The sequence below is a fragment of the Piliocolobus tephrosceles genome, chromosome 4 (genome assembly GCF_002776525.5).
Source record: "Piliocolobus tephrosceles isolate RC106 chromosome 4, ASM277652v3, whole genome shotgun sequence".
Classification (NCBI taxonomy): domain Eukaryota; kingdom Metazoa; phylum Chordata; class Mammalia; order Primates; family Cercopithecidae; genus Piliocolobus; species Piliocolobus tephrosceles.
This window is the reverse complement of record NC_045437.1, coordinates 76,116,802-76,134,218: the sequence shown is the minus strand read 5'-3', so window position 1 is coordinate 76,134,218 and position 17,417 is coordinate 76,116,802. Positions and strand designations below refer to the sequence as shown.

The 17,417-nt window shown below is 36.7% G+C and overlaps 1 protein-coding gene across 1 annotated transcript in view; it reads left to right on the top strand.

The window, feature by feature from the left end:
- The window catches only part of HOMER1 (homer scaffold protein 1), a 139,023-nt gene that overhangs the window by 102,314 nt on the left and 19,292 nt on the right, over positions 1–17,417 (top strand). The window contains exons 6-8 of the mRNA XM_031935432.1: positions 8,797–8,953; positions 13,217–13,327; positions 13,926–14,006. Of these exons, the coding sequence (XP_031791292.1) occupies positions 8,797–8,953; positions 13,217–13,327; positions 13,926–14,006 (349 nt within the window). The remainder of the gene's footprint in view (positions 1–8,796; positions 8,954–13,216; positions 13,328–13,925; positions 14,007–17,417) is intronic.

Below are 17,417 nucleotides of genomic sequence, written 5' to 3'. Positions count from 1 at the left end.
TTAAAGGAGCAGCTCATAAAATAGAGGAAGCAAGACTGTTCTCAGATTCAAATTTATAATACCTATGTTTATAGGTATTATAAAAATGTATTTTTGATATCTAAGAAAAAAGAAAATGGTAAAAAGAAAATTAATTGAGACCCTGCTTCACTGCCTTTGGGCATATAACTAGAAGTAGAATTGCTGGATTATATAATTCTAAATTTTTCAGGAATAGCTATACTGTTTTCCACAGCAGCTACACCATTTTACATTCCTACCAACAGCGTACCAGGGTTCTACTTTCTCCACATCCTCATCAACCCAACCCTGATTTTGTTTTTTGATAGTGCCATCCTAGTGGATGTGAGGTGGTGTCTCATTGTGGTTGTGGTTTGTATTTCCTTGATGATAATGATGTTAAACATCTTTTCAAGTGTTTAGCACCTGTTTGTTTCTCTTCTTTGGGAAAATGTCTATTCAAGTTCTTTGCTCATTTTAAATTTTATTAATTAATAAAATTAAATACAATTAAATTAATAAAATTAATTACAATTAATAACAATTAATGTTATTGTTGAGTTATAGGAGTTACTTGTATATTCTAGATATTAATTCCTTATCAGATATATGATTTGCAAATATTTTCTCCCGTTCCATGGATTGCCTTTTCACTCTGTTGATTGTGTCCTTTGGCACATGGAAGTTTTTCATTTTTTTATGTAGTCCAAGTTATCTATTTTATCTTTTGTTGCCTGTGCTTTTTTGGTGTCATATTCAAGAAATCGTTGCAGATCCAATGTCACAAAGGTTTTCTCCTTTTTTTTTTTTTTATTTTGAGACAGAGTCTCGCCCTGTCACCTAGGCTGGGGTACAGTGGAGCAGTCTTGGCTCACCACAACCTCCACCTCCCTGGTTCAAGTGGTTTTCCTGTCTTAGCCTCTGGAGTAGCTGGGACTGCAGGTGTGCACCACCATGCCTGGCTAATTTTTGTATTTTTAGTAGAGTCGGGGTTTTGCCATGTTGACCAGGCTAGTCTCAAACTCCTGGCCTCAAGTGATCTGCCCACCTTGGCCTCCCAAAGTGCTGGGATTACAGGCATGAGCCACCACGCCTGGTCATGACATTGATTTTTGTATGTTGAACCATCTTTGCATTCCAGGATCTCTTCAAATTTTTTTTTTTTTTTTTAAAGACAGAATCTTGCTTCATCAACCAGGCTAGAGTGCAGTGGCATGATCTTGGCTCACTGCAACCTCTGCCTCCTGGGTTCAAGCAATTCTCATGCCTCAGCCCCCTGAGTAGCTGGGATTACAGGCACCCACACCACACCTCGCTAATTTTTGTATTTTTAGTAGAGACAGGGTTTTGCCATGTTGGCCAGTCTGTTCTCAAACTCCTGGCCTCAAGTGATCTGCCCACATTGGCCTCCCAAAGTGCTGGGATTACAGGCATGAGCCACTGCCTTGGCCTCTTCAGTTTTTAAATAGTGTTGTTCAAAGAGAAGTTTTTAAGTTTATGAAGTTCCAGTGATCAATTTTTTTAATAGACCATGTTTTTGGTATTGTGTAATATCTAAGAAATTTTTGCCTAACCCAAGGTCACAAAGAATTTTTTCAAGTTTTATAGTTTTATATTTTATAGAAGTTTTATGTTTTTAGTTAATTTGTGTATGGACTCTGAAATATGGGTTGAGATTTATTTATTTTTGTATGTGGTTATCCAGTTGTTTTAGCATCATTTGTTTAAAAGACTATTATTTCTCCTTTGAATTAACATACTTTTGGACCTTTTATAATTACCTTCATTTTAATAATTTTCAGATACTTTCATCTCTTTGTATAGATCTACATTTCTGTCTGGGATCATACTCTCACTTATAGAGCTTTAATATTTCTTGTAGGACACATCTTCTAGTAATAAATTGTCTGAGCTCCCTCTTTATTTCACCTTCATTTTGAAAGATATTTTTCCTATGTGTAGAATTCTAGGATGAGAATTGTTTTCTTTCAACACTGTCACTCCACTGTCTTCTGGATTGCATTGTCTGTGATGGAGTATTACTATACAGTAGTCCCTCCTTAACCACAGGAGATATATTGAAATACTCCCAGTGGATGCCTGAAACCATGGATATTCCTGAACCCTATATGTATTATGTTTTTTTCTGTAGATACATACTTGTGATAATGTTTAATTTATATAGTGGACACAGTAAGAGATTAACAACATGAACTAACAATAAAATAGGACAATTATAGGAATATGCTGTAATAAAAGTTATATGCATGTGTTCTCTCCCTCTCTCAAAATATTTTATCATACTGTAATATTTTCAGACTACAGTTGACCATGTGTCACTGGAACCATAGAAGGAGAAACAATGAATAAGGAGCTACTGTAATTGCTATTTTTGTTCCTCCATGTATAATATGTTTTTGTGCTTTTTGCACCTGTGGTTTCATGTCTTTTATTTTTTCAAAGTACTCATCCTTTATGTCTTCAGATATTTCCTCTGCCGTTCTCTCTTCTTCTTCTATGATTCTAGTTAAACATTTGTTAGATAGTTTATATGGCCCTTCATATCTTAGAAACTCTTTTTCTTTTTTCTCTTTGTGTTTCAGTTTGGCTGATTTCTATTGATCTGTTTTCATGTTCACCGACTTTATGCAGCTGTGTCAAGTTCACTGAGCCTGTCAAAGGCATTCTTCACCTCTGTTATTATGTTCTTTATTTCTAACATTTCTATTGGATTCTTTCCCATAGTTTTCATTACTCTGCTAAAATTCACAATCTGAGTGAAAGTGATGTCCTTCTTTCCACTAACACCTTTAGCATGGCTGTCTTACTTCCTTCTTTGATATATTCAAGATCAGATTAATCTCTGAGTATGATTCTGTTGATTGCTTTCTCTCTTGACAGTGAGTAGTGTTTTTTTTTTTTTTTTTTTTTCTTGCTTTTTGGTACATCTTGTAATTTTTTTTTTTTTCATTGAATGCCAAACATTGCATGGAGGACAGTAATGATTAACACTATTTCCTCCTAGAAATGGGTATGACTCTTCTGCTAGGCTGTTAATATGAATGTTAGTCCATTCAGGGGTTGAAATGGATTTTGATTTTGTTGTTGGTGTGGTTACTGTGAGTATGCTATAGCCTTTAAACATCTCTAGCATTACCTTGTGCTTAGGGTTGCTAGAGGGTTCTACTCACTGCTCAATACTCAATTTTTGGTCATTTTTGTGTGTGTGCACACCTCAAAGAAGGTGCACACCTCTGCAGTCTTGACCTTCCTGCAATGGAAGGCTGCTATCATAGAGGACAGAATGGGGTTCTCTGTTGTTTTTGTCCAGCCTCAGTCTTGGATAGACCCTTTGTCCCAGGATCTCAGAAATGAGGCTTTCTCAGTGATCCTGCCCCTCTCCCAGTAGCAGGTAAATTCAGCCTTGTGATATTTGAGAGTCTTGTGTAGGAGTTTCCTGCCTCTGTCCCACAGGTTAGAGACCTCTGAATCCAGGACTATTTTCTGTTCCTCTCAACAGAGTTACAGAGTTTTATTCTCTCTGCCTCCAGCCATAACAGGTCTTCGCCTGAATCCAGATTAAGTGGGAGAATGACAGGATTTAGGGGTATTTTTCTCCCATTGGTTTAAAATTTTGGTCCTGTGGAGAAGGGTCTTGGCTAGACTTTGTGAATTTCCCAAATGGAAGTCTCTCCCCTCATCCAGGATTCTTTCTTTAGTCTTTCTCTCTGCCTCTCCAATCTTTCTCCTGAGAACCTGATAGAAGTCTGTGGTAAAGAGCCTGCAAGAGGGTACAAATTCCCTTTTGTATCTCTGGCTCCCAAGAGCCTTAGAAATGCTTTTAGTAGCCATCTTGCTCATAAGTACCATTCCAAACATGAAATTGTGAAGTTATCTTCTTGATACATGTAGAAAATAAAATGATTACACTTACCTGGATTTTATCATTAACGTATAGTATATTTTAAGATTTTACCAGAGTTGTATCTTAAACTTGAGCTTCCTTGGGTCTAAATACCAACCAAATATGAAAATGCTGGAAGATGCTAGGATGAATTTGAAGAATCTGCTAACCTACTTTAAACATACACTTCAACAGTCAAGCGTTTTAAAATAATTGATGTGGTATTATAACTACCTAGACTACTCATATAAAAAGTACTTCTGCCAGGCGGTATTAAGTTGTAAATTACACCAAAACAAGGCAATTTGTTCAGGAATACCAACCTTTTCTTAAACAGGTTTGTTGTAACTTTGGGAGACCGAGACGGATGGATCACGAGGTCAGGAGATCGAGACCATCCTGGCTAACACAGTGAAACCCTGTCTCTACAGTAAAAAAAATACAAAAAACTAGCCGGGTGAGGTGGCGGGCACCTGTAGTCCCAGCTACTCTGGATGCTGAGGCAGGAGAATGGCATGAACCCGGGAGGCGGAGCTTGCAGTGAGCTGAGATCCAGCCACTGCACTTCAGCCTGGGCGATAGAGCGAGACTCCATCTCAAAAAAAAAAACAGATTTGTTGTAGATTCTCCATGTTCCAGATCTACAGTGTTTTATAGATGAAATCCCTGTTATGGTATGTGCATGTATGATAGGTTTAAAATGGGAATCAAGAAACTCCCTATGATTCTACTACCCAAAACTAGTGTGAAATTTACTCCCTGATGTGAGAGCTAAAATATTTGTATTTGAGGTTTTTATTAGTGTTGAAAACTTTATTAAAATTAAAGTGTTATAAAATGTACTAATTAATTAATTTGATCTGAGGTTGGCCTTGCACTTATTTCATAGTGAATAACTTTACTTTTCATTTAGTCAGCACATTGGTTAAGCATGTACAGATTGGCAAGCACCAGGCTTTGCTGGTAAGTGAAAGGATGGATGTAATAACTGGAAAATACTTGTTGGAGAAAACTTGAATCAGTGAAAGGAAAAAATGCATCTGATAAATGGATTCTGAATATAGAAAAAAATTGTACAAAAATTCATAGAAAACAAAGGAGAATCTGATTGAGAACAGTGCATCACAGAAAAGCCAGCTTGATTAGAACAGGAAATATAATCCTTGTACTTCAGTTCAGGAAGTTGGGGCAAATTGATAGGCTACATAGTGTGGGTTTAAAAAATTATGTTTATTAGTTTGCTTGAGTTGTCCTAAAAAATGCTGTAGACTGGGTGGCTTAAACTATAGAAATCTATTTTCTCATAGTTCTGGAAACTAGAAGTCTGAGATCAAGGCGTCTGCAGGGTTGTTTCTTCCAAGGCCTCTCTCCTTGACTTGTAGATGGCTGTGGTCTCTTTTTATGTTCATGTGTCTGTGTCCTAATCTCCTCCTCTTGTAAGGACATCATTTATACTGGATTATGGCCCACACTAGTGACCACATTAAACCTTAATTACCTCTTTAAAGACTCTATCTGCAAATACAGTCATACTGTGAGATCCTGGGAGTTAGGACTTCAATATATGAATTTTGGAGGGACACAGTTCAGCCTCATGCACAGAATTGAAGATGCAATCAGGGCTGGGCGTGGTGGCTCTCACCTGTAATCCCAGCACTTTGGGAGGCCGAGGTGGGTGGATCACCTGAGGTCAAGAGTTAGCGACCAGTCTGGCCAGCATGGTGAAACCCTATCTCTACTAAAAATACAAAAAAAAAAATTGCTGGGTATGGTGGCAGGTGCCTATAATCCCAGCTACTTGGGAGGCTGAGGCAGGAGAATCACTTGAACCTGGGGGGCGGAGGTTGTGTGAGCTGAGATCGTGCCATTGAACTCCAGCCTGGGCAACAAGAGCAAAACTCTGTCTCAAAATAAGAAAGAAAGGAAGAAAGGAGAAGAGAAAAGAAAAGAAAATTGAAAGAAAATGGCCGGGCGCAGTGGCTCAAGCCTGTAATCCCAGCACTTTGGGAGGCTGAGACGGGTGGATCACAAGGTTAGGAGATCGAGACCATCTTGGCCAACACGGTGAAACCCCGTCTCTACTAAAAAATACAAAAAACTAGCTGGGCGAGGTGGCGGGCACCTGTAGTCCCAGCTACTTGGGAGGCTGAGGCAGGAGAATGGCGTGAACCTGGAAGGTGGAGCTTGCAGTGAGCTGAGATCCGGCCACTGCACTCCAGCCTGGGCGACAGAGCAAGACTCCATCTCAAAAAAAAAAAAAAAAAAGAAAGAAAAGGCAGAATGTAGGGATCCTCTTGAACAGTACTGCTCAGTAGAACTTTTTGTCATGATGAAATGTTCTGTATCTTTGCTGTCCAGGTTGATAGCCACTAGTCGTGTGTGGCTGTTGAGCACATGAAATGTGTCTCAAATTCAAAGCTGAATTTTTTACTTTAATTTTGAACTATTACGTTTAAATAGCCACATGCTAATATTTGGATAATATAAATCTTGACTGATCTCTTTATTTGACATATAAAGAACTGAGAACCAAAGTGCTTGAGTGTTGGCTCCAAAGTAACATAGATAATTACTGAATACTTGTGATGTGAGCAGTTATAAAATGCTTGATGGATTTTACTGTCTAGTGACTATAAAATAAAACCCAGATAAATATGATAGAAAAACACCCTGATTTTAAAATTATTTCTCCTGCTATAAATATGTGGTAATCCATTTTACTTTATAATTGTGTAATTTTGACAAATGGATTTTAGGAGTAAATACTCGTTTTTTCTTCTAGTTAATTTTTAAAGAAGGGTTTGCTATTGACATATAACAAATGTTTAAATTAGTTCACTAAGATTTCAATTGTCAGATTGAAGTTTCCATTTAAATAAAATGCATCTCTGTAGGGGGAAAAACTGGTAGGTGGTTTAAAGAAAAATCTGTAATTCAGTTAGAGCAGGTGAATCCAAGCATGCTTTGCTCAGAAGACCTGAATCTGAAAAATCATTTTACAAAGGAAGAATAAGAAAAGAGCTTTCTTTTTCAGGATAGAAATGAATTGTTAAATTAATAGCTTAGCTTGTTGCTTGATTCTGTCCTTTCATGTTTTGATGATATTTTCTCAGTAAACTTTAGGAATATTTTTAACTTTTCATTTTAAACTAATTTTAGACAGAAAAATCACAAAATCTGTGCAGAGTACCCATATACCCTTCACCCAACTTCCCTTAATGTTAACATCTTGTGTAAACATAATACAATGATCAAATCCACGACAGTAGCATTGATACAATACTACTAACTAAGCCTCAGTTTTCACCAATGTTCCCTTTCTGTTCTAGGAACCTACCTGAGATCCCACTTTGCATTTAACTGTTATTTCTTGTTTCCTTCATTTTCTTCACATGTTTGAAGAGTTTCAGTTATTTTACAGATTGTCCCTTAGTTTGGGTTTATGTGATATTTTCTCATTCTTTGACTGAAGTTACACATTTATTGCAAGAATACTACAGACACAATCTTGTGTCGTTCTCTGTGCGTCATCATATCAAGGGGTTCATGATGCTAATCTGTCATATTTCTGGTGATAAGCTTTAGAAATCTTGGTGATGAAAACTATGCTTTTTAAATAAAATATAAACTAAAATTACTATAAAATATCAATCCATCAAATTTACCCTAGAATATGAATGACTTATCAAACTCCCAAAAAATGGTGACTTAGTAACTACTTAGTTAATGGGATGAGGTTAGTAGAATTTTACTAACAGAAATAAACTTCAATAATGAGAAAGAGAAACAACCTTTTTCTTTCTAATGAGGCAATTCTTTCTTCGTTGGAAAGTTAAGAAAGGAATTTTCAAGAGGAGTGTTTCCAACTAAAAGAATTGTCTTGTAGTAGAAAATTGTTTTAGTTGAGATACTTAACTGTAGTAGCTTAACAAGTAGAACATTAAATGAGGAAAAAAGGTGATTGCTTTAGTCTTCTTCTTTTTATGACACTGGAATTATATCAGAAGTCAAGTCATTAGAACCAGTTTCTAGGCATAGCCTTTCCTATGAAATCAGTTTATTGTAGCAAATATTTATATTTTTGACATTTTAAGGTGCTGAATAAGATGAAATAAATCAACAACAATTTGAAAAGAAATACTACATTACATATCCCAAACCTTATGACATTTAAGCATCCTCATATGTTTTCATTAAGGAATGACATTATACTTTAGGGTTTGACACAAGTAAAAATATAATACATTGTTAGTTTTTTTAAATAAATGTTTTTCAGGCTATAATGTTTGTTCCTTAAAAGAGAATAGGTGGAAACTCTTCTGTAGATACCTGTATCTGTCATAATGAAAGTGGGAAACATTCCACATTAAGCCTGGTACTTGGGTACTTTTTGTATTTCTTCGCTTGCCAGGTTTTCTTTACTAGGAATATTTTGGCGAAGTATTTGTGTTTTTTAGTATTTTGGGGTTGTCTTTGAAAACATTCTTAGGGCTGGTCATGTGGCTTACATCTGTAATCCCAGTACTTTGGGAGGCTGAGGCAGGTGGATCACCTGAGGTCAGGAGTTCAAAACCAGCATGGCCAACATGGGGAAACCCCATCTGTACTAAAAAAATACAAAAAATTAGCTGGACATGGTGGCGTGCACCTGTAGTCCCAGCTACTTGGGAGGCTGAGGCTGGAGAATCACTTGAACCCAGGAGGCAGAGGTTGCAGTGAGCCAAGATTGCACCTCCAGCCTTGGCGACAGAGCGAGACGCCATCTCAAAAAAAAAAAAAGAAAAGAAAACATTCTTAGACTATAAACCCTACAATAGAACTGAGTACTGCTGTCCCTTCAAGGTAACAGTAGTTGGTGTAATGGATAGAATTTTCTTTTTGTTTTATTTCAGTTCAGCAATCAGCAAACATTGGGAGGCTGAACTGGCTACCCTCAAAGGAAATAATGCCAAACTCACTGCAGCCCTGCTGGAGTCCACTGCCAATGTGAAACAATGGAAACAGCAACTTGCTGCCTATCAAGAGGAAGCAGAACGTCTGCACAAGCGGGTAATTTCAGGGCTGATGTCTACAGGGATTTAGGGCTAACAGGTTTTCTTGATCAGAAGAAATTTGCATGTAGATTCAGCACAGGAGTATCTTCTAGTTCTAGGATGTCAGGACATATATATGGGTTGTATTATATGCATTTGTTTGGTTAAGAAAAATATTTTCCATAGTTTAATGAGAATGAAGAATATACGCCTTTTGATGTCAACAAACCATGTTGATTCCCTATATTGTCCATGGGGACTAGCAGTAATGCACAAAGTACATAAAAGCACTAATGTATTAGTGCTAGTTGATTAGTACTGACATGGTAGTTAAAGTGTGTGCTGAGAAAAAATTCAGGGAGTAGTTTAATTAGAATTTCAGCTTTGGGTGTTGATGGTGAAGCGAGAATGCTTTTTCCCTGAGTTGTCCTGGGTTGGGGATTCTCCATTTCTGGTTTACAAGACGAGAGTGTTCCAGAGTGTGAATTCCAGTTCTACTGGTTATTATCTATATGATCTTTGATAAGTTATTTCCTTCTTCCAGGTCAATATTCTCATCTGTAAAATAGGAATAACAAGTACTCTGTACAATTCCTATGAAGATTAATTGAATACTTAATTGGCATGTAGTTGCACCGAGTCAAAAATATGTATTCTGTACAATTCCTATGAAAATTTGTTGAGACACTGAAGTGCCATGTAATTGCACTGTCTCAATGAGTTGCAGTGAGTCAATAAGCTGCTTTTATTATTTTCTTTTTAAAGAAGGAATAATTTGAAAAGTACAAGTAGAAAATTATTAACTTTGGTAATATTAGAGATTTGATGCAGAAAAAGAAAATCAGAAATTTCAATACCATTAATATCAGAAGCCCAAATAATTACTTGTAAAGTGTTTTAATGCTTCAGGCCAAGAGTTTGAGATTAGCCTGGGCAACATGGCAAGACCCCATCTCCATTAAATTAGCCAAACATGTTGACACACACTGTAGTCCTAGCCACTTGGAATGCTGAATGGGAAGGATTGCTTGAGCCCAGGAATTGGAGGCTGCAGTGAATTATGATAGCCCCACTGCACTCTAGCTTGGGTGACAGAGCAAGACCTGTCTCTAAAAAACAAAAAAAGAAGATTTTTTTTTTTTTAATTCAAGGCATAGAAGTGCTTCACCCAACAGATGCCTTTAAGTTCTCTTTTTAAAAAGGATTCCAAGCTGGGCACATTGGCTCACATCTATAATCCCAGCACTTTGGGAGGCTAAGGAGAGCAGATTGCTTGAGCCCAGGAGTTCTAGACCAGCCTGGGCAATATGGCGAAACCCCGTCTCCACTAAAATAAAAAAATTAGCTGAGTGTGGTGGCATGTCCATGTAGTTCCAGCTACTCAGGAGGCTGAGGTGGGAACATCACTTGAGCCCAGGAGGCGGAGGCTGAAGTGAACTGACATCACGCCACTGCATACTCCAGCTTGGTTGACAGAGCAAGGAAAAAAAAAGGAAATGGAGTTGAGACAGGGAGGAAAAGTTAGAAACCTGAGTAAATGTTTTTCTATTCTGTGTATAAAAATTAACTTAGATGGGGGAAAGGAGAGTTGTTTAATGGTTATAGACTTTCAGTTTTGCAAGTTAAAAAAGTTCTGAAGATCTGTTTCACAGCAGTGTGAATACACATACTTAACACCATTGAACTACACACTTAAAACGACTAAGATGATAAATTTTATGTTATATGTTTTTTACCACAATTAAAAAAAACGATTTATGACAATTGTCATAGTCAGAAAATATTAAGGAACTATCATGTAGTCATTTTTTTGTTTTTAATTTAATTTTTTTTTTTGAGGCGGAGTCTCGCTCTGTCGCCCGGACTGGAGTGCAGTGGCCGGATCTCAGCTCACTGCAAGCTCCGCCTCCTGGGTTTACGCCATTCTCCTGCCTCAGCCTCCCGAGTAGCTGGGACTACAGGCGCCCGCCACCTTGCCTGGCTAGTTTTTGTATTTTTAGTAGAAACGGGGTTTCACCGTGTTAGCCAGGATGGTCTCGATCTCCTGACCTCGCGATCCGCCCATCTCGGCCTCCCAAAGTGCTGGGATTACATGCTTGAGCCACCGTGCCCGGCCTCATGTAGTCATTTTTAATTGTATATTGGACATCGTAAATGAGATGTTGCAGAGACCACAGATTTTGTTATTTTTGAATAATCAGTTTTTGTTTCAGCAGGCAGTTAAATTATTTGGGGATTATCTTGAATTTGTGGAGTTGTATATTTATGCTTTGTTAGAATTCATTTATTTCAATTTTGCTGTAACCCTAGGGTAAATCACATTGTCCTAGGAAATCTTTATCTCTAAGACATAACCCTTCCAAGGTTTCACTGAAAAGCTTGAGGTATTTACCAAGGCCCTCTAATTTAGCAGGGACTAGCAGAACTTCAAACTGTCATCTCTGTGTTGAGCACCGTCACAGTTTAGTTCTTTCAGCCTTCCAGCTCTTTTCCTACTCCTAGTTGTTCCAGGTGTTCTGCAGAGTCCTAAAATTCTCAGGCTCCTCAGAGAAATAAGACTATGGATTTCTGTTTGAGTTCAGTCAAGCAATGCAGCCAGACTGCAGAGTGCCTTCAGGCAAAAAGATATCGAAATGTGTATATCACCCAAAGTAACTGCTTTCTTGCAGATGTGGAAATGTATATGTCACCCAAAGTGACTGCTTTCTTGCAGTCTTTTGCCCACTTTGGTTACTCACCGGGTCCTTCAAATAGTTGACTTTTAAGTTTTGCCCACAATTTGCAATTGTTTTCTATAGGAAAGTTACTCCAATAAAAACTATTTCATCATTATCAGAATTGGAACTCCCCTTATGGAATTTATTATATAATGAGACAAAGAAAACAAATACATATTAAACAATAAGTGAAATAATTCTCAAGATTTTTGAACAGATGCTTGGTTTTATGAACCAGAGGAGAGCCTTGAAGGCTTGGGCAGATAGGAATGACTTTCTGGAGAAAGTACGTGCTGAGCTAAGAGTTAAGGGTTTGGTTAGATCCGAATGGTTTTCAGAGGCAAGAGACGACATTCAAGTTAAATCAACAAGCTGGGAATGCATATCACTTGTTCTTAGGACAAGGAGATTTGCCTGCTTTTAGTTGGAAATACTCACTGAATATCTTGGGCAGTGTGGATGGTTGAGAAGGTTGAGGCCAATATACAGAGGATCTGAGGATTTAGATCTGATATCGTAAAAAAGATGAGCTGCTGAAAGTCTTTGAATGGTGGAATCACAGGAATGAAAGATGAATCTGTTAGCAGTTTGCAGAGAAGAATAGGAAAAGGTTATAATTAAGTCCATTGGGAGGCTGTTGGTTTTGTTCAGGCCTGGGTGATAAGGGTTTGTAACGAGGCTATTAGTAGATAAGAAGAAAGGAGGAAAATTTTATAAGAGATAGAATCACAGAATGTAGAAGGTAATTTGATATTTGGAAAATGCCAGGGGGAGGGATTTACTCTGTTTCCTTAATAGTCTAGAATTTACTATTTTCTAGTAAACCAAAATTTTGTGAGTACATGATATGTGTAAAGAGCTGCGATAGGGTGTGTGCGTGTGTGTGTGAGTGAGTGTGTGTTTATGTTGACTTCTATTATTGATTCTAGTTTGGGATGGTATAACTTTAAGGACAGTGCCCCTCTCTGTTCTCTCAAAAAATACCAAGTGCTCATTAAAAGTTATATTACTCTTTGGACCCTCGGTAAATTCTTATTGACTAACAAAATTTTATCTTACCCATAAGAGACACTGTTGATGTAAAGTCATTCTAGTATGTAATGATTTAAGTTGTATTTTAAGCCTATTTTCTCTTCCAGATTCTCTTACATGTTGGAAATGTATTTGAAAAAGTTCTCACTTCTGCAAGGCCAGTTTTCAGAACCTATATTGAATTTGAAGGCTACAGATGAAGGACAGATGGCCATATCTGATCTTGAATATGTTTTTGGAAGAAATTTTTAAAGAAGACTTTCATTATAGGGATTCTCTACTGTCATTAATCACTTAATTTAAGTTATCGTAACCTTTCCATGACCAAACCATGTAAATAATTATTTCCTTTAGTCTTTTTCCCTTTTCCTAGTTTTATATTCACTCTACCTTGAGTGTCTTAATATTTCTCAAATTAATTTTTATGTATTTATTCAGAATATACTCTTCACTTATTTGGGGCTATGTCTTTAGCAAGAAACTCTTTAAAGCTGAACTTTAGGTTAATCTGTGTTCTCATTTGATTTTAGGTGACTGAACTTGAATGTGTTAGTAGCCAAGCAAACGCAGTACATACTCATAAGACAGAATTAAATCAGACAATACAAGAACTGGAAGAGACACTGAAAGTGAAGGAAGAGGTATTTGCTGCTTTTTACTCATCTGTAATCTAACTAACATATGTGTACCAAGTATCAGATTCCATGTCAAATTTAAAGGTATTTTATGGAATAAAGTCAGATTGTGACCTTTTTTTTTAGGATGAAATTTTTTTTGAGTGGTATTACGCTTGCTCATTTTTCCCTATCCTCATTTCTGTTATTGTGAACTGTGGTGAGGCAGTCAGACTGAGATACCACCTATTGCCTTCCAGATGAGAGTTGGATTTATACAGTCAACAGAAAACCATTAGTGGTTAAATGGATTTTAAAAGCTGTTGCTTTCTCTGGGTTCCAGTCAAAACTTTAATATCTTAGGAAATAATTATATCCACAAAGCTTGAAGCAACATTAAAATGTTCAGATTGTTATTTCAAAGCAGTGCTGTACCAGAACCACCAAGTTAGACTTGTTGCTGTTGCTTAAGATTATTCCATTCTAGACAACGCCCTCTAAAAGTCAGTATGAAGGAATGTTTTTAAAATCATCTTTTTCTAAAATAAATAATTTCAGGGAAAAACAAGACCTTCCCTTTCCTTGATATAGGTTAAATATTAAGACATTTCTCTGCCTTTTCTAGGAAATAGAAAGATTAAAACAAGAAATTGATAATGCCAGAGAACTACAAGAACAGAGGGACTCTTTGACTCAGAAACTACAGGTGAGCTGTAGTAAAAATTGTTATTTATCTCTGCATAGAAAGGCATCATTTTTTCACATACCAGTGACTTTTTTTCTGAAACTCCATTTTGTAGGTTTTGGTCATTTTTCTTTTCCAGGACTTCTGATTCATGACTAATCTTTGATTTTTAAAAAGTTACTTGGTAACTTCATCTATGTAGCTTATAATTATCACAGATGGTCATTTATAAATTGTAAATTATTTAGTAAAGTCTTTTGGAAATTTCTACTTTTAATTAAAAAACAAAAAATACCCTGGGGTTGGGCGTAGTGGCTCATGCTTATAATTTCAGCACTTTGGGAGACTGAGGAAGATCACTTGAGCCGAGAAAGTTGAGGCTGCAGTGAGTCATGATCACACCACTGTACTCCAGCCTGGGCAACAGAATGGGATCCTGTCTTAATAAAAAGAAAGAGAGAGAGAGAGAAAGAACAAGAAAGAAAGAAAACCCTGAATTTAAAGAAAAATTTGCAAATTGATTTTATTCAATTTGGGAACATTGCTCTTTTTTTTTCCCCCCACAATGTACTAATGTATGAATTATACCAATAGTTGTGCCCTAATGGAACACAAGTTAGTACTCTTTGTTCTTCAGTGTAATTAATTTTACTCACTTTTTTCCTGCATAAGTAGTATGCTTCCTGATTCCAGTGTACCATGTGTCAGTGGTAGTCAGACATGGTAAGGGAAGATTTCTCAGAATTCATTACCAAAGTCTTCTCTTGCCAGCTCAGGCACTTTTCTTACACTCTCAGGGTTAGGTGCCTCAATAAAGAAGGGTTAGGATGACTTTGGGGAGTAGAAATAAGTATATGTATAGAATGAGGAATTTGGGGTAAGGCATAATAAGAGGGACCTGAAAGCCCAGGATTGGAAAGAGCACCTAGACTATAAGAAGAACAGCCAACATTTATTGAGTACATATCAGACACTGGGCTTAGCACTTTGCCTGTATTATGCATTTAATCCATATAACAGTCATAATAACCCAGACGAAGAAACTGAAGCTTGGAGAGGTTAACTTATCCAACCTATATGTAAATGGAGACAGTCAAATTTTAAAACCCAAGTCTTTGACCACTAAAATAATAAAATACATTATTTTAGTGGTCAAAGACATGGGCTTTAAACCCCTTCATAATAACCCTTCATGAAATAAACAGATTCCTTATATAAAATGGAATATTTCCCTCTCCCCTTCCCATCACTAGCTTTCAGTAGTTTGGGAAAAATGAGATCACTTGTTTCGGTTGGCCCTATTAAATGCTGTTTGTATATTTTAATCGTCCATGTAGATTAGTGGTCATCAACTTGGGGCACTTTTGAAGCCCAGGGGACATTTAGCAATGTGTGCAAACATTTTTTATTTTCACAGTTGGGGGACACCACTGATACCTAGTAGACAAAGCCAGAGCTGCTGCTATGCATCAGATTATCCAACCCAAAATGTCAGTAATGCCAAGGTTGAGAAATCCTGATGTAGAACTTAAATATGAAGCATGGAATCAGGGCTGGAAGAAAGGGGGAAATTCAATCGAGTTCTGTCTTTGATTTGTTTTGGTTTTTGAGTACTTGCGATGATTCAGGCATATGTTAAGCATTTAACTTACATTAGCTCTAATTCTCACATTAACAGGTGGGGTATCCCCATTTTCAAAGAGAAGACAGCAGTGCAAAGGTGTTAACAAGTTATTAAGGCACTTAGCTAGAAAGTAATGAGGCCTAGATTTGTTTTATTCCAAAGTCTTTTCTTTCTGCATTATCACACTTCTTCAGGCAACAGTCAAGTCATCCTTAATGATTCTTTTAAAAAATATTTTCAGTTATATACACATTTACGTTGTCTCACTTATGAAGAGAAACCAAGAGATGATATATTTATATCAAATTTCCATGTTGATAATTCTAAATGTATTTGAAGCTAGGCATAGTTGCTCATGTCTATAATCCCAGTGCTTTGGGAGATTGAGGGAGGAAGATCTCTTCAGGCCAGGAGTTCGAGGCCAATCTGGGCAACATAGCGAAATGCTGTGTCTACAAAAAATGAAACAGTAGAATTAGCTGGGAGTGGTGGTGTGCACCTGTAGTCCCAGTTGCTTGGATCACTTGAGCCTCACTTGAATTGAGAGTTGCAGTGAGCTATGTTCATACCACTGCACTCCAGCCTGGGTGGCAGAATGAGACCCTTTCTCAATAAAAGTGTGAATGAATGGATTTCATTATAGAGCAGTAATTGAATTTTATAGCTGGCACTTGAAATTGTGAATATAATTCTTACCCATCATTTCACTGAATATCAAAAATATCATTAAAACAACCTACCTGGAACAGGACAGGGAAGCTTTTAGAAAACCCAAGGATGAATTCTAAAAGCACATGCTACAGAAAATAACATATTTTTTCCAATTCAAAAAAAATTTCCTCCTCTGCAGCCTTCTCCCTCCCACAGAAACATCTTCTGTTTATCAAAAGTCCCAGCACCCTTGGACCTCCATTCATAAGTTCAGTATAGAAAATTGGGATCATTAAATTCCTTGGATGGAAAAGAATCCTGAAATTGCAGTATGTAGAGTTGGGTTAGAGGTATGAATGTGGATAGGAAATGTATAGTTATGGATAAATTAAGGATACCATGATACAGTTTTTCTAATTTATGAGTTTTTGATATTTGGCAATATTTGGATATTTCTGTTATAAATATCTATGAAAAACATGCCCATTGTAAAAAAAATTAGAAAAATTTCAAAAAATATACTTAACAAGGTAAGTATAAAATCATAATTATATAATATTTAAAAAATCATAATCCTATCATCTTAAGGCAAAGTAATTGGCATTTCCTTGTCCCAGTGTTTGTTTAGATAATATTTTCTTTACAAGAAATGGATATAGATGCAATTTTTTATATACATTTTTATCTAACTTTATGTCAAAAGCCCAATGGCTGCATAGAATTCTCCCATATAGAGGTATCATAGTTTTCTTCCAGCATTCCTATAGTAATGGCAATATGTTGTTTCCAATGTTATGCTATAAATAAATAATATTACAACCTTTTTCATAGATCTTTGCCTTTCTGATTATTTCTTTAAGATAAACTTTCAAACGAGAATTGCTTGGTGTCAATGTTTTAAAATTTCTTATGCTGGGAAATTGACATCTAGAAAAGCAGGGTACCCACTGGATATTGGTACCCCCCAGACCCCTACTTTGCCATCTCTTAAGAAATGAAGTGACTCAACTATTTAATTAATTTTTAAATTATGAGTAACATTGAACAATTTTTCACATGCATTTGGTCTTTATCTGTATCTTGAAGTCACAAGTACATTTTCACTTTAGAACATGTGGAATATCTTTACCTGGAACTTTTACCCAGGTCTTCAGATG